The 27794-nt window shown below is 50.4% G+C and overlaps 1 protein-coding gene across 3 annotated transcripts in view; it reads right to left on the bottom strand.

The window, feature by feature from the left end:
* PAIP2B (poly(A) binding protein interacting protein 2B) overlaps positions 1-27794 on the bottom strand; it is a 43627-nt gene that overhangs the window by 8856 nt on the left and 6977 nt on the right. For 2 of the 3 annotated variants that reach the window (XM_078852618.1, XM_078852616.1), the window contains exon 2: positions 5897-6051. In XM_078852618.1, coding sequence (XP_078708744.1) covers positions 5897-6043 — 147 coding nt within the window. In that variant the 5' untranslated portion in view covers positions 6044-6051. Of the gene's footprint in view, positions 1-5896; positions 6052-11198; positions 11330-27794 lie in introns of all 3 variants that reach the window. The other variant, XM_078852617.1, reaches the window with a different exon arrangement.

Genomic DNA, 27794 nt, shown 5'->3' with positions numbered 1-27794 from the left:
CGTGGTCCCAGTACTCCTGGCTCCCCACCCCCAATCGAATCCCTCCTAAAGACTTGCTGCTTCCACATGGCCCAAAGGGACTAACCACCCCCAGTCAGCCAGAGGCCTTCTCCATCACAACGCTGCATCACAGAACAAGGCATCGGAAGTGCCACCTTCCTTCCACCTCCCAGTGCATCTTGTCTTATCTGACTAAGCCCTTCAGGGCAGGCACTGTGGTTTTTGGCTCGCATAGCCATCAGGGCATAAGCAATGCATTTTAAACGCCCAATAGCCCATTTCACAGATGGATAAACTGAGCCATAGCAAGAGAGCGCATCCTGACCATGACCACATAGGACACTGGTGACAGAGCTGGGATACTGTGTGTTCTGTTCCCAGCTCTTAGTCCCATGCCTTAAACACAAAGCCACCCTTACTTCTGCACCACCACTGGAGGGGGGAGTCTGACCTGGCCCTGGGAGCGGCCCGTGCAGGGGAAGAGGAAGTCCCATCCCTCCGCAGCCCAGCCAGGACTAGCAGCTAGAGCCTGGCGCAGGGTCGGCGCCCCCGGCCAAGACATCCCCAGCCCTGCTCCTCCCCAGCACTCAGGGGTTATAGGGGCCTTGGGCTGGCTGTATGTCGATGGGTAACCACAGCACCTCTCTGTCCACGGTGCCCTGGGCAGTCATCCACGTCGCTCACCCACAAGGCTGGCCCTGCCCCTCCCCAAAAGTGAGGGTACCTCCCCAGACCAGGCCACCCTTACTTCTGCGCTGCTCCTGACCGAGGCTCTGCCTTCAGAGCTGGGTGCCCAGCCAGCAGCCACCGCTCTCCGGCTGCCCAGCTCTGAAGGCAGCGCAGAAAGAAGGGTGGCAATACCGCACCCCCACAATAGCCAGATTTCACAGAGGAGATCAGATTTCACAGGCCATTGTGTGTTTTTCACGGCCGTGAATTTGTAGGGCCCTACTTATAACCTACTGCACCAAGCAGGCAATTCATCAGGGAAGCAAATGTGCCACAGGGTCTTTAGCTGGACTCCAGCCACACCCTAGCTACTTCAGAGCCACATGGCCAATTTAGTTACAAAGTTCTTCTTAAAAAGCCTCAGGCTATTCCCCATCCAACAGAGGCTTGGCAAAGATTATGAAGGCAGGGGGAAGCGCTCACCTCTCTGCCCCAGTAGAAACCCTGACTCACTGCAGGCCACAGGGGAGCAGGGTCTGCTGTGTCCGGAAAGAGCCATTCCTTGACCTTGCAATCGCAATAGCATTTAGCAAGCCCTTGTGAAACTGCAAGCCAGAGGCCTGCGTTGGAAGCATCTGTCAGGAGACAGAGCCAAGCCCAGCCTAAGCCTGGAGCAAAAAAAAAAAACAAACCCAACACTTCAATATGTGATCTGGCCTGAAATCCTACAGACCAGCTCCTCCTGTCAGCTCAGGACTGAGTTAAGTTTCCCCACAGTACAGGGCCCTTCAGCTGTAACAGCTGATCAGAGACTTCTCTGATCTGAAGGTTATTCTACAGCAGGGGTAGGCAACCTACGGCACGCGTGCCAAAGGCGGCACGCTAGCTGATTTTCAGTGGCACTTACGCTGCCCGGGGGGCTCTGCATTTTAATTTAATTTTAAATGAAGCTTCTTAAACATTTTAAAAACCCTTATTTACTTGACATACAATAGTTTAGTTATATATTAACGACTTATAGAAAGAGACCTTCTAAAAATGTTAAAATGTATGACTGGCACGCGAAACCTTAAATTAGCGTGAATAAACGAAGACTCGGCACACCACTTCTGAAAGGTTGTTGACCCCTGTTCTACAGCAATGCAGGCTAAAACCAAGTCTCCGCATTAGCCTTGTAAGCCAACTCTGGGACACCTCCCCTGGGGGCAGGTCATTCCCTAGCTGTCTCCTCAGGGTTTCTAGAAGCTTACTCTGCAACATCTAGTGGTACAGGCCCCTAGAGTCAGGATACAGAACTAGGTAGGTCCTGGTCTAACAGGGTCTGGCCATCCCTATATTGCTGTATTCTGCAAGAAGTTTATTGCAGATTGTCTGACGAATGTTAACTTAGACTTATTTCAGCAGTGACTGATTGCCACAGAGCTCCCCCAGTATGCACAGGACTGGCATCTGCTGCTGCAGCTGTCTGATAGATGAATATCATCAGATCCAGATTAGTCCCCCAAATCAGCTGGTTAAACAACTGGACTGCACAGAGGCTGCGAAAGAGCGCAGTGTGGGCTCCCTCCAGGTCCTTGAGACTAGTGAGGAGAAACAGAGGTGAGGAGAAACAATGAGGAGGAGGAGGAGGAGGTTCCATGATTGCCAAACTCCCCGCTCCCAAACGAGCTGACTCTGCTCCAGTACATCCCACCTCGTGCATTTTTATTCCTAGAGCAGCCTTCTTGCTTCCTCTTTCCTGTCATTTAAATACCCATCAGTGTAACCCTGCCACCCCACGCCTGCTGGTTGCTTTATGCAGGCGCTCAGAGCCTTCCTTGCACGTCAAGCCCCGCTCTGGATCCCACCCTCCTGAGGATGCGCAGATGAATGCACGGTACTGGGTCTCAGACTGGCCACAGTAGGTAGAACCCCGCCTTAACCCAGTCTGAGCTACAGATCCAGGCAGGAGCATGGCCCCCGAAGGCTGAGCCAACTGCACCTCCAGCTACCGCGCAGATTCATTCAGGGCTTTGCATTTTTGCTGTGGATACTGGAACGATGCAGCTGAGCTGTGGAACAGACACAGTCGAGTTGGTCATGGAGATGCCAGTGCTTTCTCCCGAGCTACACAGGGGGGTTGGTTGCCTGGTGGGAGGGAGACACTTATGGAGTACAGTACTTCACCTTGCTGGGAGCAACGGTGCTGGGCACCCTTGCAGGTGCTTACGTGTAGAGGCGGGGGGGGGGAGGGGTATTACAAGGAAACCAGCAAAACCTGGGGCTGACAACGCCCAGATGTGCAAGGGAATAGCCACACTAGCAGAATCCGTACCTGTAGCCAGCAGATGTCCTGGTGCTAAGCCAGGAGTGTAGACAAGGCTCGCACGATTACACTATCCGGTCAGGACAGTCTGAGCTCGGAGACTCACAGGCTCTAAGGGGATCGCTGTTAATCCTAGCCTGCCCTCCCGCGTGACACATTCATTCCTGTATGAACTGGAGCGGATTTTTTAGAAAATCATCCAATCCTGATTTAAAGATTGCCAGCGATGGAGAATCCACCATAGGCCGTGGGAAGTTGTTCCGGTGGTTAACTGCCCTCACTGTTAAAAATGTGCCTTATTTGAGGGGCTCTTAAAATCTCCTTCGCACCTTCCCCCAAGCATTACAACTCCACCGACTCCCCTCACTGCTTGTTCTAGCTTCCTCCGGTATCGAACCTGCGTTTTCTCCATTACAACCAGAGCCCATTGCTTCCTGTTCTTCCCCCTGTGATGTGCAGGCTCTCTGGGTCAGGAGCCTTCCTTCCGTGGGAAAAGGCCCATTGCTGGAACAAATAAGGGAGGAGCATGGCAAGGAGCCTGGGGGCTTGTGAAGACACCCAGACACTTCTCTGTTTGGCTAGCACTGTGTGGAGGAAACAAACACTCCAGAAAACTGGCAGGGAACAGGGAGAAAGTGAATCTGGGAAGGATTCAACCCCAAGTCTAGGGACAAGTCACCCAGTTGGGACTGGCCACAAGTCAGGTCTGTCTTGTCGCTGCCTGGACCTCCAACCCCCACAGGGATTGAGGAGGGTGGGGGGAAGGGGATGGTCTCTTAACACAGCCTTTTGAAGGGATGAAACTATCAGTGGGAAACAGAGCCAAGCCCAACTCAGGCTAATTCCACTCACTGCAGTGGCATGACCCACAGTGATGGGCTGAGAGTTACCTCTGCCTCGGATGACATAGGTTCCCATCTCTATGGTTCACCTGAGTCTGTGACCCAATCCAGTGCTGTCCCCCTGGAGGGCTCTCCCCGAGAAGCATCAGGATTAGAAACCGTTCAGCGAAACCTCAGACTGTCCCGAAAAAGCTGGCTGAGCTTCTTATGCCCCTGGGACCAGTTTCTACTCTCCACGGGTGCATCAAGCCCCCTGCAGGCTGGAATACACACTCCCAGGGACAGAAGCCTGACCTCGCCATCGTCAAGGCTGTAACGCAGATGGTCCCATCTAAAATGGGCAACACCTGGCAGCTCTGCAAATCCTGGTCCTTCCCTGTGCCTTGAGGTGCTCCTGCAATACAAGTTATATGGTCTGGCTGCCATAATCCCACGCATGCATCTCCCGTCCAGTTTAGATCATTGGGATAGCTCCAGATTCAAAGCCTGTCTAGTCGAAGAGCTGAGGCTGGCAAAGCAGGCGAATGCAGGAAGGCACAGACTGGTTTCCCTTTGCAATCTCACTGAAGAGTCCCAAGCAATTGGACCCCATTCCACAGTCAAACAGATCCCCAGCATTCACCCTGGAGTTTCATTCCTCACCCCATGACTCCTATCTATTGCCCCTTAGCACCCCCCATCCACCTCCATCCACAGTATGCTCCCTTCAGGGGAAAAAAGACAAACTGAATTCAATATAACACGGCTTATGAGCGCTTCCATGGGGCTTCCAGCAGCTGAGCACTTTGCAAACATTCTCTCTAATTAGTCTAACACAGTCCCGCCCGTGCAGCTGCTCGTGGGCGGCTGCTGTGTCTAGTTGCAATTTTAAAAAACAAAACAAAAAAACACGTGAACCATAGTTCAGTAACGACTGTTGCATAATTGGCGTGACAGGACTACGGCTCTGCGCTGAAGGGTTAATGTGAGCCCTGGAGGCTGGGGTTTGCTCCCATGGGAACAAGCTTAAACATTCCCAGATGGAGATTTTCTGCTGAGAACATTAAAGACTGAGGAAGTTCCCCTTTTGGGGCATTGGGGGAGGGGAGGGAAGCATGGCCTCCATCCAATCGCTCCTGCCCTCAGCTGGAACAATCCCCCACCACACAGGTACACTGAGGATACCGAGTGAGTGGGGAACTTCAGGAAAGCAGCAGGCCTTTGTCCGCTCTCTCCAGCAGGAAAGTTTCAGGTTTCCTGCCCATAGCAGGCGCTTGCTCAGCCAATGGAACGGCCAGCGGCAGGCGAGCTCATTCCCCACCCAGCTCAAGCAGAGTCTAAGTTTCCTCCAGCTAGAGGCGTGTGCTGTTCCCTTCTGCAGAGCTCCGGCAAGCTTTCCCCTGCCACATCGCACAGGCTTGGCAGCGGGACGAAATCTATGCGAGGCCAGGGGAGAAGCAAGGGGATAAGACTGTGTGTTGGGAATGGGGAGACTGCCTAAAAACCAAGCCCTGCAGTGCTCCCACCTCATCATCATCCAAGTCACAAGCTTCGAAGCAACATGTTACAAGCTTCTCATGGGACAGGAGAGTCACGCAAAGTTTGGATCATCATTTATCAAGTATTTTGCAGACCATTAACTCTCTCCTACCACGGTTTCCTCTGCTCAGATGCCATTTGCTCAAATTCAGAGCAAACAGCTTCTAAGGTTATTGCAACAACACTGTGACCCTCTCCAGTCCACCTATTGGCAAGCACCTCCCGCTCAAGTCATTAACCCCTTCCCTATGCACGATGCTGTTGGAAGTGACCTGTGATTTGGGGCACGTCCATTTTTGGATGCCCAACTCAGGCCTGATTTTTCCAAACTGGGCAGGCAGGAACTGACTTGCTTAAAATTCAGAGCAAAGTCTGGGGGAAGGGCATGTCCTTTCTGTCACCGTGGCCAGATGTTATTGGAGGATGGGAGGGTGGGGAGAACAGGAGCAGGTTGTCCCTCCTCCACTCGTCCCCCGGCCCGTTTGCACACCCTGTTGGAAGTGTGATTTGGTTCAGGAATGAGGGCTGCAGAGAGATATGGAGCCAGCTGCCTCCCTCTCACCTGTCTGTTGAAATCCTCTTCATTCTCCATCCACATGTACTCTGCGAAAGGGTTGTTCTCCTTCTCATCGTGCCCGTTTACAACCTGCTCGTCTTTGGATTTCGTGTTGGACGTCGTCGTATTGGCAACGTTGGAACCATTCATCATTACTGGTTCTGTGGGGAGGGGAAAACAGGGAGCATCAGAAGGAGGGAAGCGACAGACCACGAATAGAATCGTAGAATATCAGGGTTGGAAGGGACCTCAGGAGGTCATCTAGTCCAACCCCCTGCTCAAAGAAGGACCAATCCCCAACTAAATCATCCCAGCCAGGGATTTGTCAAGCCTGACCTTTAAAACCTTTAAGGAAGGAGATTCCACCAGCTCCCTAGGTAACCCATTCCAGGGCTTGACCACCATCCTAGTGAAAAAGTTTTTCCTAATATCCAACCTAAACCTCCCCCACTGCAACTTGAAACCATTGCTCCTCGTTCTGCCACCTGCCACCACCGAGAACAGTCTAGATCCATCCTCTTTGGAACCCCCTTTCAGGGAGTTCAGGACTTCCACACCATCGCATGACTCAACCCCAGAGCAAGAAAGGAGGTACGTGTGCCGTGCTTGGGTCTCGCCCCACCAGGCGGAAAACCTGCCCAGCATATTGAGGATGATCTGTGTTGTCCGATCTCACAAGATGAGAGCTTCCAAGGTGTACAGCACCTGTCACTTGTCTCATTACTCCAGCACGCACTGCTCTCCTTGGGGATGGATGTGCAGTGCCCAGGAGATCCTTAGGGATCTATCAGCATTTACACTCAGTTAATTGAGGCTTCATCTTTCGGTCAAAGTACCTCATGTGGCAGCAGCACATGCTGCCCGCAGGGGAAGTTCTGCTAGCCCGGTAACCGCCCCTCCCCGAGCAGCAGCAGCGATGCTGACCAAAGCTCTCGTCTGCACAGCTACGTGTACGCTGGGGCTTTGCCAGCTTAGCGTGTCACCGGGGAGTGTGGTTTTACACACCTGACCGACATAGCTCCACTGACAACTTTGTAGCGTAGCCCTGACTTTAGTGACTCGCCTAGGGCCACACAGAGTCAGCAACAGGGCTTGGAACAGAAGCCAGCTCTCAGATTCCCAGCCCTGGGCTTTCCCACCCCATCCTCTTTAGCCGACTTAGAAAGTAAAAACTAAATATGCTCTTTGAACATTTAAACGCAGGAACGCTCAGGAGTTCAGGTTTCAAATTCTCTTCATGTTAACTCCTCCACGTTGCCCCACATCTGATCCCTACTTAACCAGTTCACCATGCAGGAGGTATGACAGACGCAGGCTAACATCGCATGGCGAACCTTAAGGGGGCAAACACACCAAACTTAACCTTCTTGCCTTTACTACTGAAATGGATTCCATGGGGCAGTCCTGGCCTCTCCCCTGACTGGAAAGGGGAGGTTACATGACTGAATAGGTGAGTTCATTTCTAACGTCCAGGATGGTTGCAAACCGGCTCATTTACAGGCCCATCCCTAGAATCAATATCGCCAGCCCACACACTTAACAAAAAAACCCACCAACAGCAAAAACCAGGACTCAGGCCTGCAGAAATTCTGAGAGTAACTTAGAAGTCATGAGACTTTTTAAAATAGGTGGTTTTCTTCCCCTCAACGTTCTGGTTTCTCAGCCTGTCAGGATGCACCTGGGTTAGATTTTTAAGCCGTCTCCTATAACCAGTGATGAGCTGCCAAAATCTTAACAACGGGTTCCCTCCTCACCCCACGAGGGGGTTGTTGCCCACCCCCGCCCCCCGGGACTCCTGCCCCATCCAACTCCCCCGCGTTCCTTGATGCCCTCCCTCCCAGGACCCCTGCCCCATCCACCCCCCTCCCCTGTCCCCTGACTGCCCCCAGAACTGGGCAGGACAGTCTCATAGGCCACCGTAGTGGGTGCCCACCACACCCCTAAGAGCCAGAGGCACCTGCCAGGGGGCGAGGTGGGGAGTCCTGGCGGTGCTTACCTAGGGCAGCTTCCAGGAAGCATTCGGCAGGTCCCTCTGGCTCCTAGGGGTGGGGGAGTGTAGCTGGGGGGGAACAGGAGGAACGGCCGCTCACCCACTGATCACATCAGAAGTGGTGCCTTAGGTGCTGACTCCCTGGGTGCTCCGGGGCTGGAGCACCCACAGGGAAAACTGGTGGGGTGCAGAGCACCCACCGGCAGCTCCCCACCCCGCGCCCGGCCCCAGCTCACCTCTGCTCCGCCTCCTCCCCTGAACGCGCCGCCCCGCTCTGCTTCTCCGCCTCCCACAAATCAGCTGTTCACACGGGAAGCCGGGGAGGGCTGAGAAGTAGGCAGCGGCTTCCTGCTCAGGCCGAGGGTGGCAGAGGTGAGCTGGGGCGGGGAGTGGTTCCTCTGCGCCCCCCCCCACATCCCCCCGGGTTACCTGCTGCGGCGCGGGCGGCCCTCCTCGCGCCACCCCGCCCCAGCTCACCTCTGCTCTGCCTCCCTGGGCCTGAGTGGGAAGCTGCCGCCTGCTTCTCAGCCTGCTCCAGCTTCCCGCACGAACAGCTGATTCGTGGGAAGCGGGGGGGGGGGGGGGGGGGGCACAGAGAAGCAAAGCGGGGCGGTGCATTCAGGGGAGGAGGTGGAGGCGAAGTGGAGGTGAGCTGGGGCTGGGAGCTGCCAGTGGGTGCTCTGCACCCACCAAATTTTCCCCTTGGGTGCTCCAGGGCTGGACCACCCCTGGAGTCGGTGCCTAAGGCGCCACTTTTGGCCAGTTAAATTTAGAAGCCCCTTTAGAACCGGTTGTCCCTCGCAGAACAACTGGTTCTAAAAAGGCTTCTAAATTTAACAACTGGTTCTAGCAAACTCGTGCAAACTGGCTCCAGCTCACCACTGCCTATAACCATGAGAGCTAGAAACTTTTTACACAAAAGCTGAGACACACATTCCCATGACTTCAGAAGCTGGAGCTTTAATAACTACAAATATCATGAGACACACTAAAATTGCATGAGGCGAAACATCTATCTAAATTCCTACTGTGAATGGAGGGGAAAACCATGGAAAGAGAGGAATGTGAGATGTAGCAGGCTATATAATGTAAAATACTATTAAAAATCAAACCCCACAAATTAGTTACAATGTGTCTGTGGATGTTTAGTCTTCCCTGGGGTTTTGGGTAGCTCCAACTCTGACAGATGCCATCTTGCAAGGCAGAGGAAAAGTGGGATGAGTCTTATTTGACTCAGCCCCATGCACTTTTCTGGCCACATCCAAAACAGGTCTCATTCCATAGCACCCTGTCCCCGCCCACAACCATGCTGAAATGTTCTCTCCTCTTAGAATCTGGATCACAGCTGGCTTCAGATCTGGACTCTGGGCAGCAGACTGACACAGTCTTCCTCCCCACCCCACGCTTCCCACAGCAGCTGGAATTCTGCAATACTCATTTAGCACATGTACTATGGGGGAGGAGGAGAAGCAGCCACATTTCCTGTAGGAGAACAAGGCCTGAAATACTTACCCATCATCATTTATTTGCCAGAGAACTAGACCCACTAGACAGAGGTGGATCCAAAGCATAAGGCTGTGTGGGGGCTGAGAAGCCCAGCTCCCCTGCTGCTGGGATTTCTACCCTAGATCCTGACTGGTTATTCCATCAGCCTCTGGCTTGTAGAGGACTCTGATGTGAAGCTCCACACCCACGTTTTAGCTTCAGGAAATAAGGATCTTTCCTCTTTCACCTCCCTCTACCACAGCCGCCTGGTATGTGGGGGAGAGGCCAACCCCTCCTCCACGAATACCTCTGCTGCTGTTCCAGTTGTCCCCAAGCAGTAGCAGGAATCAGCTTGTCCGGCTGCTGTCTACAGGGTTCTCGACAGTAGCAGAAACTGACCAGAATCTTAATGTTGCATCTGTAGGGCAGAATAGCAGGAGCAGGGGCCCTGGAACTGTCTGTCTGCAGACTCTGGAAGACCGCACCAGGTCCCATTTGGAAGGTTTAGCACAACCAGAAAAGCTGAAGATGTTTTTGTTTTTAAAATGACTGGTTAAATGCTGCAAAAGTTAATAGGGTGGGGTCCTCTTCCTTGCTAGGGCAAGCTTCCCAACCAGGCATCACTCAAAGCCTGGGGGGGAAGGTGGTGGAGAAGGCAGGAAAAGAGTTGTGGAGCAGAGGGTCGAGGGGAAGATTACAGAGGCAGGGTGGGGGCAAGAGGATGCTGAAGTTTTAGAACACAATAGAGTTTTTCCTCCCCTTTAAGAAATCCAATCCAGTCTCCCCTTATTTCTTTGCTCCGCTGAGAAAACAAGATGTTTACACAGGCAAAGCCAACCCCTCATGCAGGGTTAAAGAACTGGCAGGGATTACCGTTCCTTAACACTATCCAGAGTAAACCCTTCTATGCAAACACAGGGATGTGGCAGGGACACTGATCTTAGCACCAGGTGTGAGCCAGGAGGAGCTGTACCAGTAACTGCAGAGATTGGGGCAGTTAAAGTGGCAGCACAAAAATCAAGTGCCCCAAAAATAAAAACAAACAACAAAAGGCAGCTTCTGCCATCCACCCACACCTGACAGCGTTGATCAGCTGTGCTAGGTGTAATCCCAGGCCTGTTCCCTCAGTGCAGCTCGACCCACGCCGAGCAGAGCTTTGCAGCAGTTTCCCAGCGGCAAAAGGATTCCTCCATCGCTTTGCCAGGCACTTGAGAACCAAATGTGAGCTCCCCACCACGTGACAGGGCCCGCTATCTGCATCATCACTCCCTCCAGCAATGGGGAAAGGAGTGCTACCCTGCTGAGCAACACCACCAGTAGGCAGGAAGAAACAACTGTCTACAAAGAAATCGAGGGAAAACACTGAGCCCTGATGAGGTACACCGTGGAAGGGACACACACCAGGCCAGGAGCTCAGAGGCTCAGCAAAGGCCGGGAACTTTGAATTGGAGAAAAGCAAGATGTAGCCAGAGAGACAACTAGGGCTGGATTAATCTTTTGTGGGCCCCACGCACCATGCTTCGCCTGTGCTCCACCCTGAGGCCCTGCCCCCACTTTCACTCCACCCAATACTCTACCCTGAGCCCCTGCCCGTGCTCAACCTCGTCTCCCCAAGGGTGGAGGGAAGGGCGGAGAGGAGTGAGCGGGACCTCAGGGGGAAGAGACCGAGTAGGGGTGGGGCCGAGCGGGGCCATGGTCCAGGTGCCGGGGCCTCTTCTGAGTTTGGGCCTGGACCCATGATGTCATTTTAAACCTGATACCGGAGACAGCTAGTTACTGAGTTATGGGGTCATGCCCCACAGCACACCCCGGCTGTCTCCCTTTCTCACATACCTTGACGGCTGTGCTTCTCTTTTCCTTCCCACCATGCCGGAGTCACTCAAGAGGGCATCTCAACACCAGGCTACAGATGCAGACCATACAGGCCAGATGGAAGAAGACAGCTGTTTGTTTGTAAAGGTGACCTGCAGCAGGAGGCAGAAAGTGAGCCTATACCCTTCTTCATGACCTGCTTGGTCATTCCACTTTGGAAATCCAGGTCCCTAGCTAGGGACATTCTGTGATGATTGCCAGGATCCTGTTTCACTAGTTCTCTAAGCACTGAATGCCATGAGATAAAGTCCTCCCAGCCAATGGCTCATTTTCCTAGCTCGTCGCTTTGACCACGTCACCTCTCTCTTCACAGTCCTCCACTGGCTCCCCCTGCTTGAGCACAAACAAACAAACTGCTGGTCTTCACTTTCAAGGCCCTTCACAGCCAGTCCCCACCCTACCTATCTCATTTGCTACCAAGCTGTTGATCCTCACTCACAATCAGCCCACAATAGCAGTCTCCAGCACCCATTTGTCAAATTTTCACACACCCTCATGCTTTCTCCAAGACTGCCCCTCATGCGGGAAGGAGCTCCCCATGAACATCTGCAAAACTAATGTATCGTCCTCCTTCAAACTGTCCTCTGCCACGATGCTTGCACAAAACTGACAATGGTTAAACTGCTGCCGTGCTCGACCACCACCACCTGACCATGCTGATCATTGTTTCCTTCTGCTCATGTCTGTCTCCCATCTCTTGTCTTATGTTGAAACTAAGTCCCCTGGGGCAGGGGCTCGGTTTTATTTTGTTTCGTTTCTAACCAAGAAGTACTGTAGCTAAGCATCACCACGTTACAGGTGGGACGACGAGATAGACTGGCCAAGGCCACACGGAAAGTCAGTGGCGGAGTTAGGGTTGCAGCTAAAACAAGACAGCAGCCACCACACTACACTCAGACTCCCATCCTTGCTGTTATTAGATTTTGCGGAGAAACTCAGTGCAGACACACTTAACCATAGAGAAGTGCACTGTTCACATGCCAACAGAGCTCAGGGTAAGCTCTTTAGGCATGCAGTAGTTCTCCAAAACGGGCCAGATTTTTGGAGCTTAAACGTGCCCACCCTCTGCACACCAACATCATAGATCATTTGAAAACTTATACTATGCGTATTTAGATGAGGTCTGACATGGAGCTGTCAAATGTCGCCATCAGCCTGCAGGCAAGACAAAATAATGGTACCCAAAAGGAGAGCCATTTTTTGCACAGTTCCAGAAACAAGACAACATGACTACAGTGGTTCATTTCAACAACTTACTGCCGTGGGTTACTGGTCAACGCAACCAAACGATAATGTATGAAAAGACTGTTATTGGTTTTGCGTGGACAAGTTCCGCCCCCGCCCCAAAACAATGGGGCTGTTTAGCCTGTGGCAAAAATGGCGACTATCAACATTTTGCAATATCCTAACACGAAGTGTTTTCATGTCGCATATTCTTAATTGTCAGATATCTCACAAATCATTTTCTATATTTTCAGTTGAAGTTCACTGACCAGATGAATCTCACACTGAAGGCTGTGCACTAGCCACAGTAGATGCCGTACCTACAGATTGTACTGCATAGCAGGTATATGTAAAGTATGGGAATTCTTAACGTGATGCTTCTCCATTGGTAAACTTTTGTATGTACATTGTAGCATCCAGTCTGCCTGGTAGAAGGTTTTAATTTGCAATCACCTACATGTGCTGTACTAGCCTTTGAATTAAAAAGTTAATTTCTAGAATATGTCAGACACACTTATGCACAGGTCAGTATTAGCGTTAGACATGACCATACACAGCTTCATGTTATGAATATGCAAACGCTATGACCTAACAAGAAGCAAGGAGGACAAAGGCAACAAACAAGTCCTTGTCTCTACATTGAAGAAGATGAAGATCATGTTACAGCTCTCACCGACCATATCATTGATAAGACAAACCCATTTGGCCCTGAATCACATCCAGAGGTGCTTACCAACATATCTACTAGTCTGCATGTAACATCAGATGTATCAAGTCTCCACAGACAACAGCAGATGTTGGTGAAGAACAAATGGAGAGATCTGAGAGACGTGCATTTGATTCTGATAAGTCATCTAGCTTCAGCTCCATCAAGAAATCTGGCATCTAGACATTTGCTGACGTGGCCAGACCATCACATTTAAGTCTGAAAAGGGAGGGACAATCACAGCAGCTGTCGGTCCAGAAATTGTTTTTTCTGCACAGCCCTGTTCTTTGCAAAATGCCTAGATGATGTTTCAATGGGAACTGGGCTTAGTCACCCAGTAAGATTGGTGTATCGTCCCTCTTGCTTGCTGATGGAACTATGAGAAGACCAGACAAAGCTGAATTAGACATCAGCTGGAAGCTCAAGTGAAGGAATCCTGGAGCTAAGAGCATGCCACAAAGAAACCACAGTGTACACCAGAGCTGCCCTGGCTGTCTCACAGGATGGCTGGAGACTAATGCCACGCATTCGATGATTTGGCTGCTGGGTACTTGAGGCAGGCCTGAAAAGGGTATGACAAAGCTAATTCTGTAATCCAAGTCTGACAGACAGGACAACAGTACCCTTTGAAAGCTGCAGAAAGACAGTGCCAGATAGGATCTAGGGTTGGATGCAGGAAACACCAGGTGGCTGATGGACACCCTGTGCCTCCATGAGAAAAGTTTCCAAAACTGAGGTCCAACAAGTAGTCCTTCTGAGATATATGGTTCAAAATCCACCTGAGCATGTAGGAGCACACCCACCACAAACACTCCTCCTAGCCGGATGCTTTCCAACGGTGTAGCACATCCATCACCAGTGGCGGTGTTGTAGAAGCCCAAGGCCTGTACAGTATCAAGCACACAAGGATACTTCCTCGCACTGTACGTGCCACTACGGCTTTTGGCTCCTTGGAGTCAAAGGAAGCATAGTAATTAAGTCACGTGACACAGATGTTTTGGTCCTGGCTGTTCACTAGCTTCCAAAACTGGAACACACAGACACCGTGTGGATTGAAACAAGAACTATTACCAGCACAGCTGACAAGCATCACTCATACCTGTGCCAGCAACTGGGGACGCACCTCACTCCCGACTTCTGCAGTGAATCTCCTCCTGCTGTACACATGTGAACAGGAGGTGACTGTGTCATCCCTACTGGGTGTGCGTAGCAAGGCGACCAAATCAGTGGGGCCTGCCACTCGCCTGCTGTCAGCGTCATACACTTCCGCTTGTGCGCCGCCAGCCCCCAGCCAACTTCTCCTGGAGCACTTGGAATGTTGCACGGCCCAACAGCTGGATCGAACATGTCCCCTTCGGACGCTAGCCAGGCCCAGCCCTTGGGCCTTGGCCACAGCAGTTTTCTGCACAGGGGGAGTGAGAGATGCTGTGAGCTAGCATGGTGCTGGATATCAGCCAGGCTGTTCTGACTGCACAGGATTTCACTGAGCTAGAGCCAAGGCCCCGAAAGCCAGGAAAGCACTAAGGAACGGTCACTGGCTGACACGGGCCTTTGCCGTTAGATCTGCAGGCAGGCTGCTGCTCACACAAGCAGCAGGAACTGTACAGAACATGAGTGGACTGCATCCTTCAGCAAGCTTATTGCTAACATGTACCACAGTGATGGGCATCAAAAAAATACCTGCACAGATAGCCAGAAGGGAAAGAGTTATGTGCAGGAGTCAGAGCCACTGGTCCTGCACCGACTGTTTTAGCTTTGCAGGTCACCTTTCACCACGCTATCCACTGACTTCATTGTAACACAGCTGTGTCAGTTAGCGGGGTACAACTCAAAATTGGCCTGTATGTATCTCTCAGAGCAGGGAACTGGGAAGCAGGGGTGAAACCCTGGTTTCACTGAGGTCAGTGGCAAAACTCCCATTGGCTTCATCGGGGCCAAGATTTCACCTCAGGACTCCAAGGTTCTTTCCCAATGCTAGCTACACAACAAAAGGCAAAGTCACTTAGCTGCCCATGGTCTCTCTCCTGGAAGAAGAAAGTAAGAATTCTGACTTACGTCTGCAACGTTACAACCACTAGTTAACATTTGTCTGACAGCTTGTGATTCTCAATATCCACGGAATTTACCTCAGAGTTCACTTTTAGGCCATCCTTCATAGTACAATTCTCCAGCATGTAAGATTTTAATTTAAGAAAACACATTTCTAGGCCTCACATGGTTCCAGGGACATCTCTGAAAACAAGAGCAAATATAAAATGATGCAGTCCTGCCTGCCTGAATCTGCAGACAGTCTGAAACAATGGCTCTAAGAGGGGTGAATCGCCCCATTCATCTCAACAGGATGTTAATCCTGAAATCTAAAGATGGCACTTAAATGTTAACATTCTGATTCTTTCGCAACAGATCTTTTTCGTCAAACACTTCCCCCGCATGCAGCGAGTGTGCTTATGACACAATCCCAAACTTCTTTCCCCTATATGCTGAAAGCCCAGTTGTGCCCTGTGTAGATAAAAAGTCCACCAGCTTCCCACCCTCTTGACAATCGCTACAACGCAGTGACACTTGGTCAGTACAAAAGCGAGCACTGTCTTAAAAAATGTAGGATCAGCACAAAATCAAACTAAACACAGGGACGACAGTACAGAATGGATTATTTATTTTCATTCCGAATTCTTAAAAAAAAAAACACACACACACACAAAAACCCCTCCATTTACTCTAAATGAGCATGTCTCAAAATTGCCATTCTGCAGTGTATGGAAGAGTCCAGCAATCCTGCGGCAGAATAAAGGTCCTGTTCACAGCTGCATTTGCCCTGCGGCGCCCTGCACAAAGGTCTCTTTGCATCTTCACAGTATTTTACTATAAAAATCTATCCGGCCACATACTGGTCTGAAGTCACACTGGTGTAAATCTGGAGCAACTTCATTTAACCATTACTCCATATGCATTCTGGCATAACCCAGGCCAGAATCTGGCCCAATGGTTTCATAACACCCCCCATCAGACTTAAGATGCAATCACACATCAGGCAGCTTTGCTCACATTGTTCACCAAGTATAGCCACTCGTACTGCAGCGTTTCAGAGCTCTACCTCACAGTCCTCTTGCTGTCCTTATCACATGGCACTCCAGCTCCAGGTTTCAGCCAGAAGGCGCCTCAGAGCTCGAATGCCAGAGCTTTTTAATGCTCATCAACAGTTTGATCTTCTGGCATCCGCGTCCCCTCAAAACCCAGATTTCCAGCTCCAGCCAACTCTTGCCATTTCAGCAGCTCTGCTTCTTGCAAGGGGCTTGCCTATGGTCACACCAAGGTGGATTCTTTTCCTTGGGGTTTCAATGCCAGGTCATGCTTGCTCAAGCTGCTTCCCAGTGAGCACAGCTGAATTCAGCCAGGTTGCACAGTATGGTCTGACTTGATTTCAGAGAGAGCCCAGCACACCAAGAAGGTCCATCTGAAGACAGCAAAGCTCCTGCCTGCTTCGTGCTTCTAGAAGAGGTCTCCTTCATGCCAACGCTGATATAAAACGGAACCCAGATTGGGGCCTAGCACTCTTCAGTGAGATCTGCATTCAGCCCTGCATGGCAGGTATGTCACACACTCAGTTCTGAGAGAGAGAAGAAAGCACCATTAGGGTCCATCAGAGCACAGCATTTAGTGGCTTCATGCAGCACTTTGCTGATATAAGAAAAACGAGAGCAATCTTCTGGAAAGGAAAGCAGGCAGCCCCTTCTCCACAACACCAAGTCTGTGAGACTTGTTCCACGCAAAGCTCTAATACTATTGGCCTGGTGATGCCATGGGCTGAGTCCAACATCTGTGCCTTCCCTTACCCAGGCTGCTTGGGACTCTTGCCCAACCCCTCACCCCATCCCTGGCAGTTCTGAAGAGCTCACCACTGTCGTCTGAGGTGCTAATAATGCTTTGCACTTGGAAAGCACTTATCACCCAAGGATCTCAAAGCCCTTTGCAAAATATTAGGGCCGAATCCTGGTCTCACTGAAGACAGCAGGATTTTTACAAGTTAGCATTATTCCCGTTTTACAGATGGAGGAATGGAGACAAGGAGAGACTAAGGGTACATCTGCACTGCTATTCAATATCCACGGCTGGCCTGTGCCAGATGACTTTTGCTAAGGGGCTGTTTAACTGCGGTGTAGACGTCCGGGTTTGAGCTGCAGCCTGCGCTCTGGGACCCTCCCACCTTAAGAACATTTACTCCACAATTAAACAGTCCCTTTGCCCAAGCCCGGCCAGCAGGGTCTTAATTGCAGTGTAGACATACTCAGCATGTCTGTGGCACAGCCGGGAATAGAAGCCAGCTGTCCCAGCAGGCCCCAGTGCTGTGCTGTCCTGTCCTGTCACCCCAAGGCCATCCCATCAGAAGGGCACTCAGAATATGCCCCACATCCGATTCAGGATGGACAAAAGTTAACTTAAGGGTCTGCGAGAGGACTTTGTCCCATACAAAAGCCCAGTGACAGTGTGACGGAGGCTAGCTCGCACCCATCGTCTGGGTAGCCGCATACCACCTGTTCCTCCTCCGAGGAAAAAAGTCGTATGGGGCAAGAAAAAGAAGAGATGATGGGAGGAATGGAGTGCTAACACTTTCTACCTTTCAGTCCAACGGCTGCAGGTTTCTTGATGCAGGTGTGTTCTTCTTGCTCCTCCTCCATCCCTTCATCCTTCCCTGGATTCCGATTGTCTTGCTAGGCAAGATTTCCAAAGCAATTCTTCTCCTCCTCTTCCACCCCTGCATGGCCTGAGTACTATTGCTTCAACAGACTGCGCCAGGAGCCTGCAGAGCTGCTTCTCTGCGGGATTTGCCCCGCCGCCAACCTGGATCGCTTCCCAGGTCAGCGTTTCACTCTCAATGATCCACAGCCCAACCCTCTCCCCCTCCTCCACTTCACTGAGTCCCAAGCACCAACCGCTGCAGGTTCTGTTCTAGACAGGGGCAGGTTTCGAGCATTTGTTCAGCTTTGGAGAAGCACTTCCAAGATTTATGTATCTATTTTTAGTCTCCACGCTACGCCAGGTTAAATGTGAGCTCTGCCCCATGTGTTATTTATCTGACAGTCCAGAGCAGAACTGCAACCGCTGGGTCTGTTGAAACTCTGCCACTGCGTTCTCACCTCCTGACGGCATTGCAAAGACATTGCATGGCAATCTCTCTGGTTTAAGCAGCGACTGTCACAGATCCTAGCGAGCACCCTTTTCTCACTAGGAGGGGGAATCCATGCCTGGATTCCCAGGAGTGTTTCAAGCTCCTGGAGCCTGAATGGAGTCCAGCCACTGCCCCGATCTTGGTCCCTAGGTGCTCTCTCAGACCACAGACCTATCTGACAACCCTCAGTGTTGGAACCTGCTGTCCAGCCACCTAGGCCCCCTGGGTGCAACGCTGACCCTTCAGACCCTCTCCCCTGATTCTAAATGCACCCCTCTCCCAGAACTCCACTCAATAGATGTGAAGCTTCTGGCTTACAGCTGAACTCTCGCTCAGAAATGCCCTAGCTGAGAAGCAGTCAGCACACACATGCTTTGACACTCTTCCAACTTCATGCTCTTTTATATTTAATCATGTAAAGGCCTGTAGAGTACAGATCACACAAAACCAGGGAACAGCCTAATCGCAATATCCCCCACTAGGTCACCCTTCCCTTGGGGGATCATCTGTGGTCCATCAGGAGGGTTCTCCGCCTACTGGCCTACAGTGCCCCTGCCACCGCCTCCCTCATCTTAATCTGATTCCGTTTATAGACGCTGCTGGGGACACCTGCCTCTAGGTGAGCAGCTGCAACATCCTTCATGCCCACGGGGAGACGAAGCACAATGACCCACACGGTACAAGGAGAGCTGTCAGTTTCCATGATCAAACCAGTTCCATTTCACAGAGCCTGAAAGGCAGGGTGCAAAAGGCATGGGACACTGCATGCTCCAAACAAGTGGAAGGGAGTCTAGGGAAAAGCAACAAAAAGGATCAGGAGGGACTGATCTGTGAGCAAAGCCTGCCTGCTAAACACCTACAAGGATTGGGTGCAACAAGTGTCCACAATGCTACTAATGACATTCGAGAAGATGTCAAACCAAACAAGGAACAGACTTGAGAAGCTGCTGTGTTTGCATACTGATGGGCCAAGGTGTCAGCGTTTTGGCATGGAAAGACCCAAGACATTCCTCATCTGATTCATGACACTGCACACAATCTTGAGACAGCACTTTGAGAGGCCATGCGGACTACCTATGTGAAAACCCAACTGTAAGGACGCCCTGATTGAGTCTGCGGGATTTGAACTCAGGACCTTTGGATCTAAGAGCACAAGTCTCTATTGCCTGAGCTATCTGCCACTCGCCTACTGTCAGCATTATGCAGGTCTGCTCGTGCACCAACGCCAGCGCCCAGCCAACCTGTCCTGGAGCACTTTGAACATTGCACGACCCAACAGCTAGCCTGAAGGATCTAAAAGAAGCAGGTCCATCAGCTCAGAGGCAGTCGCTGACTCAAACCTTTGTAAGCGGTCTCGCCGCTAGAGGGCGACCGAGCCATGAACAGCGGGTTACACAATGAACAATGCTGATACAAGTATCATTGGCTTCAGCTGCTGCTGTAGCTTTGGCAAGTGATAACATCTAAGGTTCAGCTTATCTGGGTACTTTAGCCAGCCGGGAGCTGTAACGTGAATGTGAGAAGACACTGTGTTGATTGGTGTCTCTGGAAAATGCTGCTGCAGATGTCAGCAGAAGCTACAGGTTAATTAAAGAGCACAAAAGTGTACATTTTATGGAAACAATTATTGGCTTGATGGGAGACACAACAGTGGTGTCAGATGTTTTAAAAAGAGACGAAAGTTGCCAAACAGAGCTCTGCTGTGTACTGAGAGGCACGTATGTGTTTAGGACTTACTCACCAGCCAGATCCCCACCTACACGCCATCGGTAATTGGTACAACGAAGAAAGCTTTAAAGAGGTTTAAACCGGTCTGGGAAAGACGGAGGGAGAAAAGGAACTGGAAAAAACTGCCTGGAAGACATTTCAGAGCCCTGCACCAGACACCGCAGCCATTCAGTGTCTGACTTACGCCGGCTTCACAGGTCCAAAAAACACAAACGGGGGGTGGGGAGGGGGTGTGTGTGTGTGTGTGTGTAAGACTGTAAATCACTTCTGTCGCAGTTGTCCCAACCATGATCAGGGCCCAATTGTGCTAGGTGCTATATAGACATGGAGGGACACTGTCCTTGCTTTGGAGATTTTACAACCTCAACAGACAGCAGGAGAATTAAGAATTATTACTCCTGTTTACAGATGGGAAAACTGAGGCACAGGGTAGATTAAGTGACTTGTTGAAGGTCAGACAGGGAGTCTCTAGCAGCGCAGGTCCCAAGTCCCCCTAGTCCCAGTCCAGCACCTCAACCAGAAGGCCACCCTTTATCAAAATACTGTGGGGGTCAGGGGATCCTTTACATGCAAACATAGGAAAATCCCAAAAGGTAAAGATACACTTCAAGAAACTAAACACAGATGTTGTATGAAGATGCTGCAGTCTCCTTCCTCTGAAGTATTAGCAATGGCCACAGGACACCAACTGGGGTAGGCCAGTGCTCTCAGGTGGCACCGAACTCTCTCTGTCCCTCCTGAGGGCTTGGCTGGTTCCTGCTCACATGCGCAGATACTGATCAGTATCTGTGGGGCTGGGAAGGAATCCTCACCAGGGCAGATTGGCAGGGATCTCGGGAATATTCCACCTTCTCCTGCAGTGTGGCGTGCAGATCACTTGCTGGGATTATCTGGGTATCCGCCACTGCAGGGGCCTTGATGCCCCTTGGTCCATCCAATTCTCTGTCTGTAGCACAGAACGGTGGAGTCTCCTGGGGGCTGTAATTCTTTGGTCTAATTCCTGTTGTTGAGTTAGTCTGAAGGTGGCGTGGGTGCCCTGTGCCATACAGGAGGTCAGACTACATGATCTTGTGAGCCCTTCTAGCCCCAAACTCTACGACTCCCAGGTACATGTCTCCATCCAGTCCTACTTGACCACAAAGACTAACCCAGGATCAGGGGAGGACAGCCTCCGGCTGAGCAGTGGGGCGAGGGGGGCAGCGGTACCGCACATAGAGGAAAGAGGGCTTTTCCACTGTCAAGATGATCAGCGTGCAGCCGTATGCATGTTCCATGATTTGAGTGGGGAGAAGAGGCCAGAATGAAAGTGGAAGGAACTGGGGAACAAGCAAAGGGCCAAGAGGCAGGAGAGGCTGAATTCTACCCTGTTACCTTTTGCTTCAGTTTCCTCACCCGTTTCACATGGGTATCATGGGAATCAACTATAGTTAATAGCTCCACAGTGCTTCTAATACTTAAGTCACTGTATAAAAGCCCAGTTAAAGCTATCTGACGGGCTAGCACTGCATTTCCACTGCACTTAGAATCATAAGATAGAATATCAGGGTTGGAAGGGACCTCAGGAGATCATTTAGTCCAACCCCCTGCTCAAAGCAGGACCAAGCCCCAATTTTTGCCCCAGATCCCAAATGGCCCCCTCAAGGATTGAACTCACAACCCTGGGTTTAGCAAGCCAATGCTCAAACCACTGAGCTATCCCTCCCCCCCACTTCCCCAGGCTTGTGTGCTTTCTTGTGTCTTCATTAAAATGCAACCAGGACTTGGCGCACTCTGACTTCCATGCTTGCTTTTTAAAAAATCACAATTGTGTATTAAAGATTCCTGCCCCTGGTTAAGCTGTTTACGATCTTAACCCTACCACCTTCAGCGGCATGCAGAAAAATTTGGGCTTGTGCCATTTTTGATTCTTTGCAACAGATACAAAGGCTTGAGCAGTTTTTCTGGGCTGCTCCAGGTGACACTTCATTCCCATTTTGTTAGCCAAGTTGCCTCTTCGCAACTGATTATCACAGAACCATCAAATTCAGCTTAACACAATGTATTCTCTGTGCTCGCCACGGCGCCAGATCATAGCTCTCGTCCCTACAACCCAACAGGTCACGGAGCATTTCCAGCCTTTTCAATTAAGGTGCGAACGCTTACAATACAGCTCCTCCAAGACCCCCAAAAGTCCTCCAGCAAAATAAGGGAAAAGCAGAACCAGACCTCCTGAGAATTCGAAGGTTCAGACAGAAGCCAGAAAAAGCACTTAGAAACAGGCCTTCCGTGTCCATCTTAATTAACAATCAAGTGCAAAGGGCCAATTTCATTGGCCGAGCAAAGCAAGGTCCTACACAACTTGATGGCATCTGTCTCTAAGGGGATAACTTTTGAACACTGCGTCCAATCAATTCCAGGGAAAGCTCTAGGCAACGATGGGCAAAACCCTGTTGAGTCTGGTGAAAAAAAAAAAAATCAGAAAAACAGAAGGGGGAAATGAGGGCCACATGGAGCCCCTGGCTCCTGGTCAGCAGAGCTAGCAGCTACAGCCACCTCTGTAATAGGCTACAGATCAAAGAACCAGCCAAGGACAGCCACTAATACCTTCTAGCTAACAGCCCCGATCTCAGCTCTGCCCATCCTCCCAAGAAGTATCTAAAATATTGACCACTCCCCACCAGAATGACTTACCTCTCAGCAAGAAAAAATACTGATGCAGAGCCCCTGACACAGGGAGGGGGGTTGTAGGGAGTGCCTGACAGAATGGGCTGGGAGGGGAACACCGAAGGAGCTTGTCGGGGGAGTGGAAAGACGCTCAGAGCCCCCAGTGGGTGCAACGCGTGAGACCCTCTAGTTCCCTTTGTAGCTGCCCTTTACCTGCGGAGGGGCTCTTGCGACACGGGAGAACGAAGTTTCCCAGCTCAGTCAGCTACTTCACTTCCTTGGTAATCAGTGACTAAGATGGAAAATATATTGAAGTCTGCTTGCCGCTACCTGCTCAGAGCGAAGGCACAACATACCCACGAGCGTCCCGCTGTTGGCGCAATCCCCTCTGCCTGCGAGAGAGGCTTTAAACGCTCCGTTCTTGCTCCGTGCACCAAGACCGAACTCATGAGAACAAGCAAAAGTGACTCCACCCTGATGAATCTTAGCCACACTTGGCACGCAGGGAAGCTGGAGACTCTGAGCCAAGAGATGATGAAGGACACGCACTACAAAACCCATCCCTCCACTGCGGCCTAACTAGAAGCCAGCCCTGGGCATGGAGTAGGGATTCCCACCCACCCCCATCCCCGGTGTTGCAAAGTTCTTGCTCCAGCAGGTTATGCTGTGCACGGCATATCAGTGCATCTGTGGGATGGGGAGTCTTTTGCCCCTTCCCGAGAACCAAATGAAAGAAAGGCGGCACCGAATGTGGTGCAAATTCAATGTGGGTTCTAGGCTTGGCTTTGCCACTTTGTGTGACCTTGCTGCCTTACTTCTCATCTCAGATTCCACCTCTGTACAATGCAGCTAGAACATGGACCCCACAGAAGGGTCACAAGGCCTAATTCATTGGGGTTTTAAACACCAAAGGGGGCGCTCACATTCTACAGCCTACAGAAACTGGTCTAGGGCCATTCAGTGGGGAATGTCAAGGATTATGCACCAGGGGCTAGTAGGTGAGCTAGGGATCCCACCACTGAACTCTATAAAGAGCGCTGGGAATCCTTGTGTTTGCACACTGGCTGATCATTTACTAAAGGACACTCTGCTTAGACACAGAAAACCAGCTCTCCTCTCTTTGGATACTCGCATAGCTCTCCACCTCTAAGAGCAAAGGTTTTCTAGGCCAGTACATACCACCCCAGCTGTACAACATATTTCAGGCTTCAAACCCTCACATTTTAGCTGGAAAAGTCACATCCAAAAAAGTCCATTACATCTCACTCGCCCAAGCCCCTACCATCACTGCAGAAGGGCTCTCTAGAGTACAGTATTAAAGTTTCTCAAGCAAGGGGCTCCTCCATGTTTCCTAGGAGTCTATTCCACACCATCTGACTCCCTGCAGAGCTATGTTCACCTGGACATCCCCCCACTCAGCTTAATCAAATTTCTACCGACCCAGACTGTGGCTATGCTGGATGTTTCTTAAGATCATTATTAGCCTGGTGCAGCCGCACTACCAGTAGCCACAGCTGGAGAGTGAGTGTAGACAGCCACCAGCATTTGAACCGTGGGTTCATCTAGCTGTGCCCCCAATATGGGCCCAGACGATACCATGGTGTATCTACATCGGCAGATGTTTATTCCAAACAAATTGGGAGCTTTGGGGGGGGGGGGGAAAGGGGAGAGAAAAACCAGCCACGTCACAGGTTGACTTCGCTCAAATCCTTCCCAAGTTTTAGTCTGCCTCAGTTTTTGATGCAGCAGCGTATTGTAGAATCCAGGTACAATCAGACAAAGCGTAGTCAGGGCTCACAATGGTTTCAGGATCGGAGCCATGAAACGAGTGACAACAAGCATGCAACTCCACACTAACAGTCTTCAGGGGTTAGGCTAACCCTAACCCTGCTGGTCTGCCATTCCTCAGGCACAAAAATCCCTGTCTCTGCAAGGCAAACCCAGCTACGGGTCTAGAACATCCCTTTGCTCCCCTTCTATGGGTCACCACTTTGGTTTAGGACCAAGAGATTACAGGCCTAAGTGAGGGCACCTGGATCTGGGCTCCTATCCACTGCTAACACAGGAGCACAAGTAACATAATAGTTTGTTTACATCACCTCATGCAAATGACTAGAATTCCTATACTCATCTCCAGTAACTACACCGGTGGGAGTTATATATACATGCTTGACTCATAAGAAGAAATATTTTATCTCCCCGCCACGCTCTCCCCCACACACAAATAAAGACCCCTTTTGGGCCGAGACTAAGCATGGACGTTTTTTAGGCTTGGTAGAATTCAGTTTTTACTGTTTATAATTTCGACCAGTAATATCAATGTTTATTTTGAAGTATTTTTTACTTTTGTCGAGTTAAATGTGCACAGCTGTGGAAAATTATGGAGGGATCAGACATTAATTGCTTAATGACAGCAAATGTTGCGATTCAAAAGTGAAAGCTTTCGAACCATTAAAACACAAACTGTCAATATCACATGTCAAAATATACAAAATAAACATCCTTAACTCAAATGCTAATTAGTTCTCAAGCAGCATTTTTCTTACTTTGCCTCTCTGTATGTTTTGATCATGTATGGCAATTTTTTTCATCAGTGTGCATGTACACAATGAAATCGACATTCACCGACATTTGCCGATAACAATCGAACCCTTCCAAGTCTAGACATTCTCAACCCAGGATATATATAAAGTTCCAAGCAGCTGAGTGAACACAGAGGGAAGATTTCATGCAACCTGAACTATGGCATTTGCTGTCATGAGAGCAACAGGACCGAATGCCAGCATGCACCAGATTCACTTGGCCATCCCAATCACTTGACCAGCAAGGAGGCACAAGGTCCAGCCAGAGAGAAAAGTCGTGTGTGACTGGCCATGATGTTCTCATACCAATATACAACTTGTCGCTGCACGTTACAGTGGAACCTGAAAAACCTGCATGTAACAAATACCTGAAACATGCAAGGCAGGGAAGGAGCTAAGCAGCATAGAGCCTGGTCAGTCCCCTTGTTCTTCCCCCAGTAAGACAGACATGATTCTGGAGACAGTGGTGCTGGCAGTTCAGCAGGAAGCGCTCTGCTCTCTGACTCAATTCCAGAACCTCTGGCCAGCAAGTGGCAAGGGTCCCTGTGGTGGGGGGCAGGCTGTCTTTTGGGTGAAGATTAAAACAGCCACTGGTGATCACTGAAGACCCCATGTCCCGAGATGAAAAGCTGTTAGCCCCAGCGTCCAGGCCCCTTTCCAATGTGGGATAATTATGTTAATGAGGCACCAAGACTATTGTGTCCCATTCAGAATTTTAGGCAGCTTTAATTACACTCTGCAGCATCTTCCACCACAGAATCTCAGAGCCCTGTGTGAATTAATGCTTTTACACTGTGGGGGCTGTGGAAGCCTACCCCCACTACCGAAAGTGAGCAGATCTGATTCTGGCTCTGCATAGAGGGGATCAGGCAGCATGGAGAAACACTGGAAACTTAGTTTCCTTTGCTTTGTTTTGTAGTAGATTGAGGTGCATCAGCGGGGCAGGACATAGAGAGCAGGAAAGCTGCAGGTCAGGACTGAGGTGTAACGGCAAATTTGTGGATGGGAGCCAAGGGATGGAATAGCAGGGAGTGCTGTGGGTCAGGATTGAGGGGACAAGGGGCTGGCACACTGAGGTTTGCAACCAAGATTAGCTGGGATATGGAGAGACTGGGAAGGGGGTGGGGGGGAAGAAGAGTGTGATATTTGCACAATACCTGCCCACAGACCGTGCATCATTCCTCATGAGTACTGCTTCCACCCCCAATAAAAGTTCATTGGTCTTTCTGCCCTTTGAGCCTCTCCGTGATTTCCTTGGAAGACACAAACAGACAAAACGAAGGAGAAACCCACAAAAGGAAGTTCTGGCACGAGAGATGCACCAAGGTATTTCAAAACTAATGGCTGTCTGGTAACCTGTCTGGTAAGCTTGCAGCTGCACGGTATTTACTGAGATGGCTCCTCCATCAGGTGCACACCCGCTTGTTATGGTACCATTTCCACAAGAGGCAGCGTGGATGCTGGCTCAATAAAGCCCTCCAAAGCCTTCAGCTGGAAGCCAGGAGTTCCCAGACAAGGAACTCCACAGAGCAGACAGAGGGGTGGGTGATATTTTCAGCTGATACCACCAATTCTGACACCGTCCCGATGAACATGCTAACTCACTGCAAGTAGGCCTGGCAGGACACGTGGCTCTGAGCCTCTACTATAGGCAACGGCTGCCTCGTCAGGCACTCTGCGAGGCACCTTTTCGTTAGGTTGTGTGCAGCTCTCATAACAGGAAGGAATCCTCATGGGTGAAGAGGTTCATTTCCTTCTGCAGATGTAAGCCATCCTAGCAGGCTTGCTGGTCTTTAACGTCTGACCTACACGAGTCATTACGCTGCACACCACAGGTCAGTGCAAGGATGGCAATGGGGATGCAACCCCGAACTCCTTGCTCCAACAGCGATGGTTCCATTTAGGGCTGTTGAGGAATCGCAATTAACTCACAACTATTAATCGTGCTGTTAAACAAGAAAACACCAATAACAATTTATTAAATATTTTGGATGTTTTTCTATATTTTCACATATATCTTGTATTCTGTGTTGTAACTGAAATCAATATATTTAAAAACATAGAAAACATTCAAAAATATTTAAATAAATGGTATTCTATTATTGTTTAATCACGTGATTAATTTTTGTAGTCACCTGACAGCCCTAGTTACATTAGCTGTTAACACTGTAGGGTCTAGGACATGTGGTAGTCCAGTTGCAATTCCATCCAGGAGGGGACAGTGGTTTGTGCATGCACACACTGCCTACTTCCTTACAGTATATTACTACACACATCAGCTGTGCTCTGCAGTTCTCACACAGCAATATTCACACTACCCCAGGTAAACCGGACAGAGTCTTAAGACGATAAACACTGAGGATCTTAGTTTTTCCAGTGCTGCAACCTTGCTCAGTGTCTATCTAGTTTTCTTAATGTGAGCCAGTGCATATGGCAGCGGTTGGACTAGAAAGTGCTAGTACTCCAGATCCCCTCAGAGGTTGCTGCTGAAGTTACTACCAGTGTAA

Source organism: Lepidochelys kempii, chromosome 4 (assembly GCF_965140285.1).
Source record: "Lepidochelys kempii isolate rLepKem1 chromosome 4, rLepKem1.hap1, whole genome shotgun sequence".
In the NCBI taxonomy this organism is placed as follows: domain Eukaryota; kingdom Metazoa; phylum Chordata; order Testudines; family Cheloniidae; genus Lepidochelys; species Lepidochelys kempii.
The sequence above is the reverse complement of the archived record's forward strand: the minus strand, read 5'-3'. Positions and strand labels throughout refer to the sequence as shown.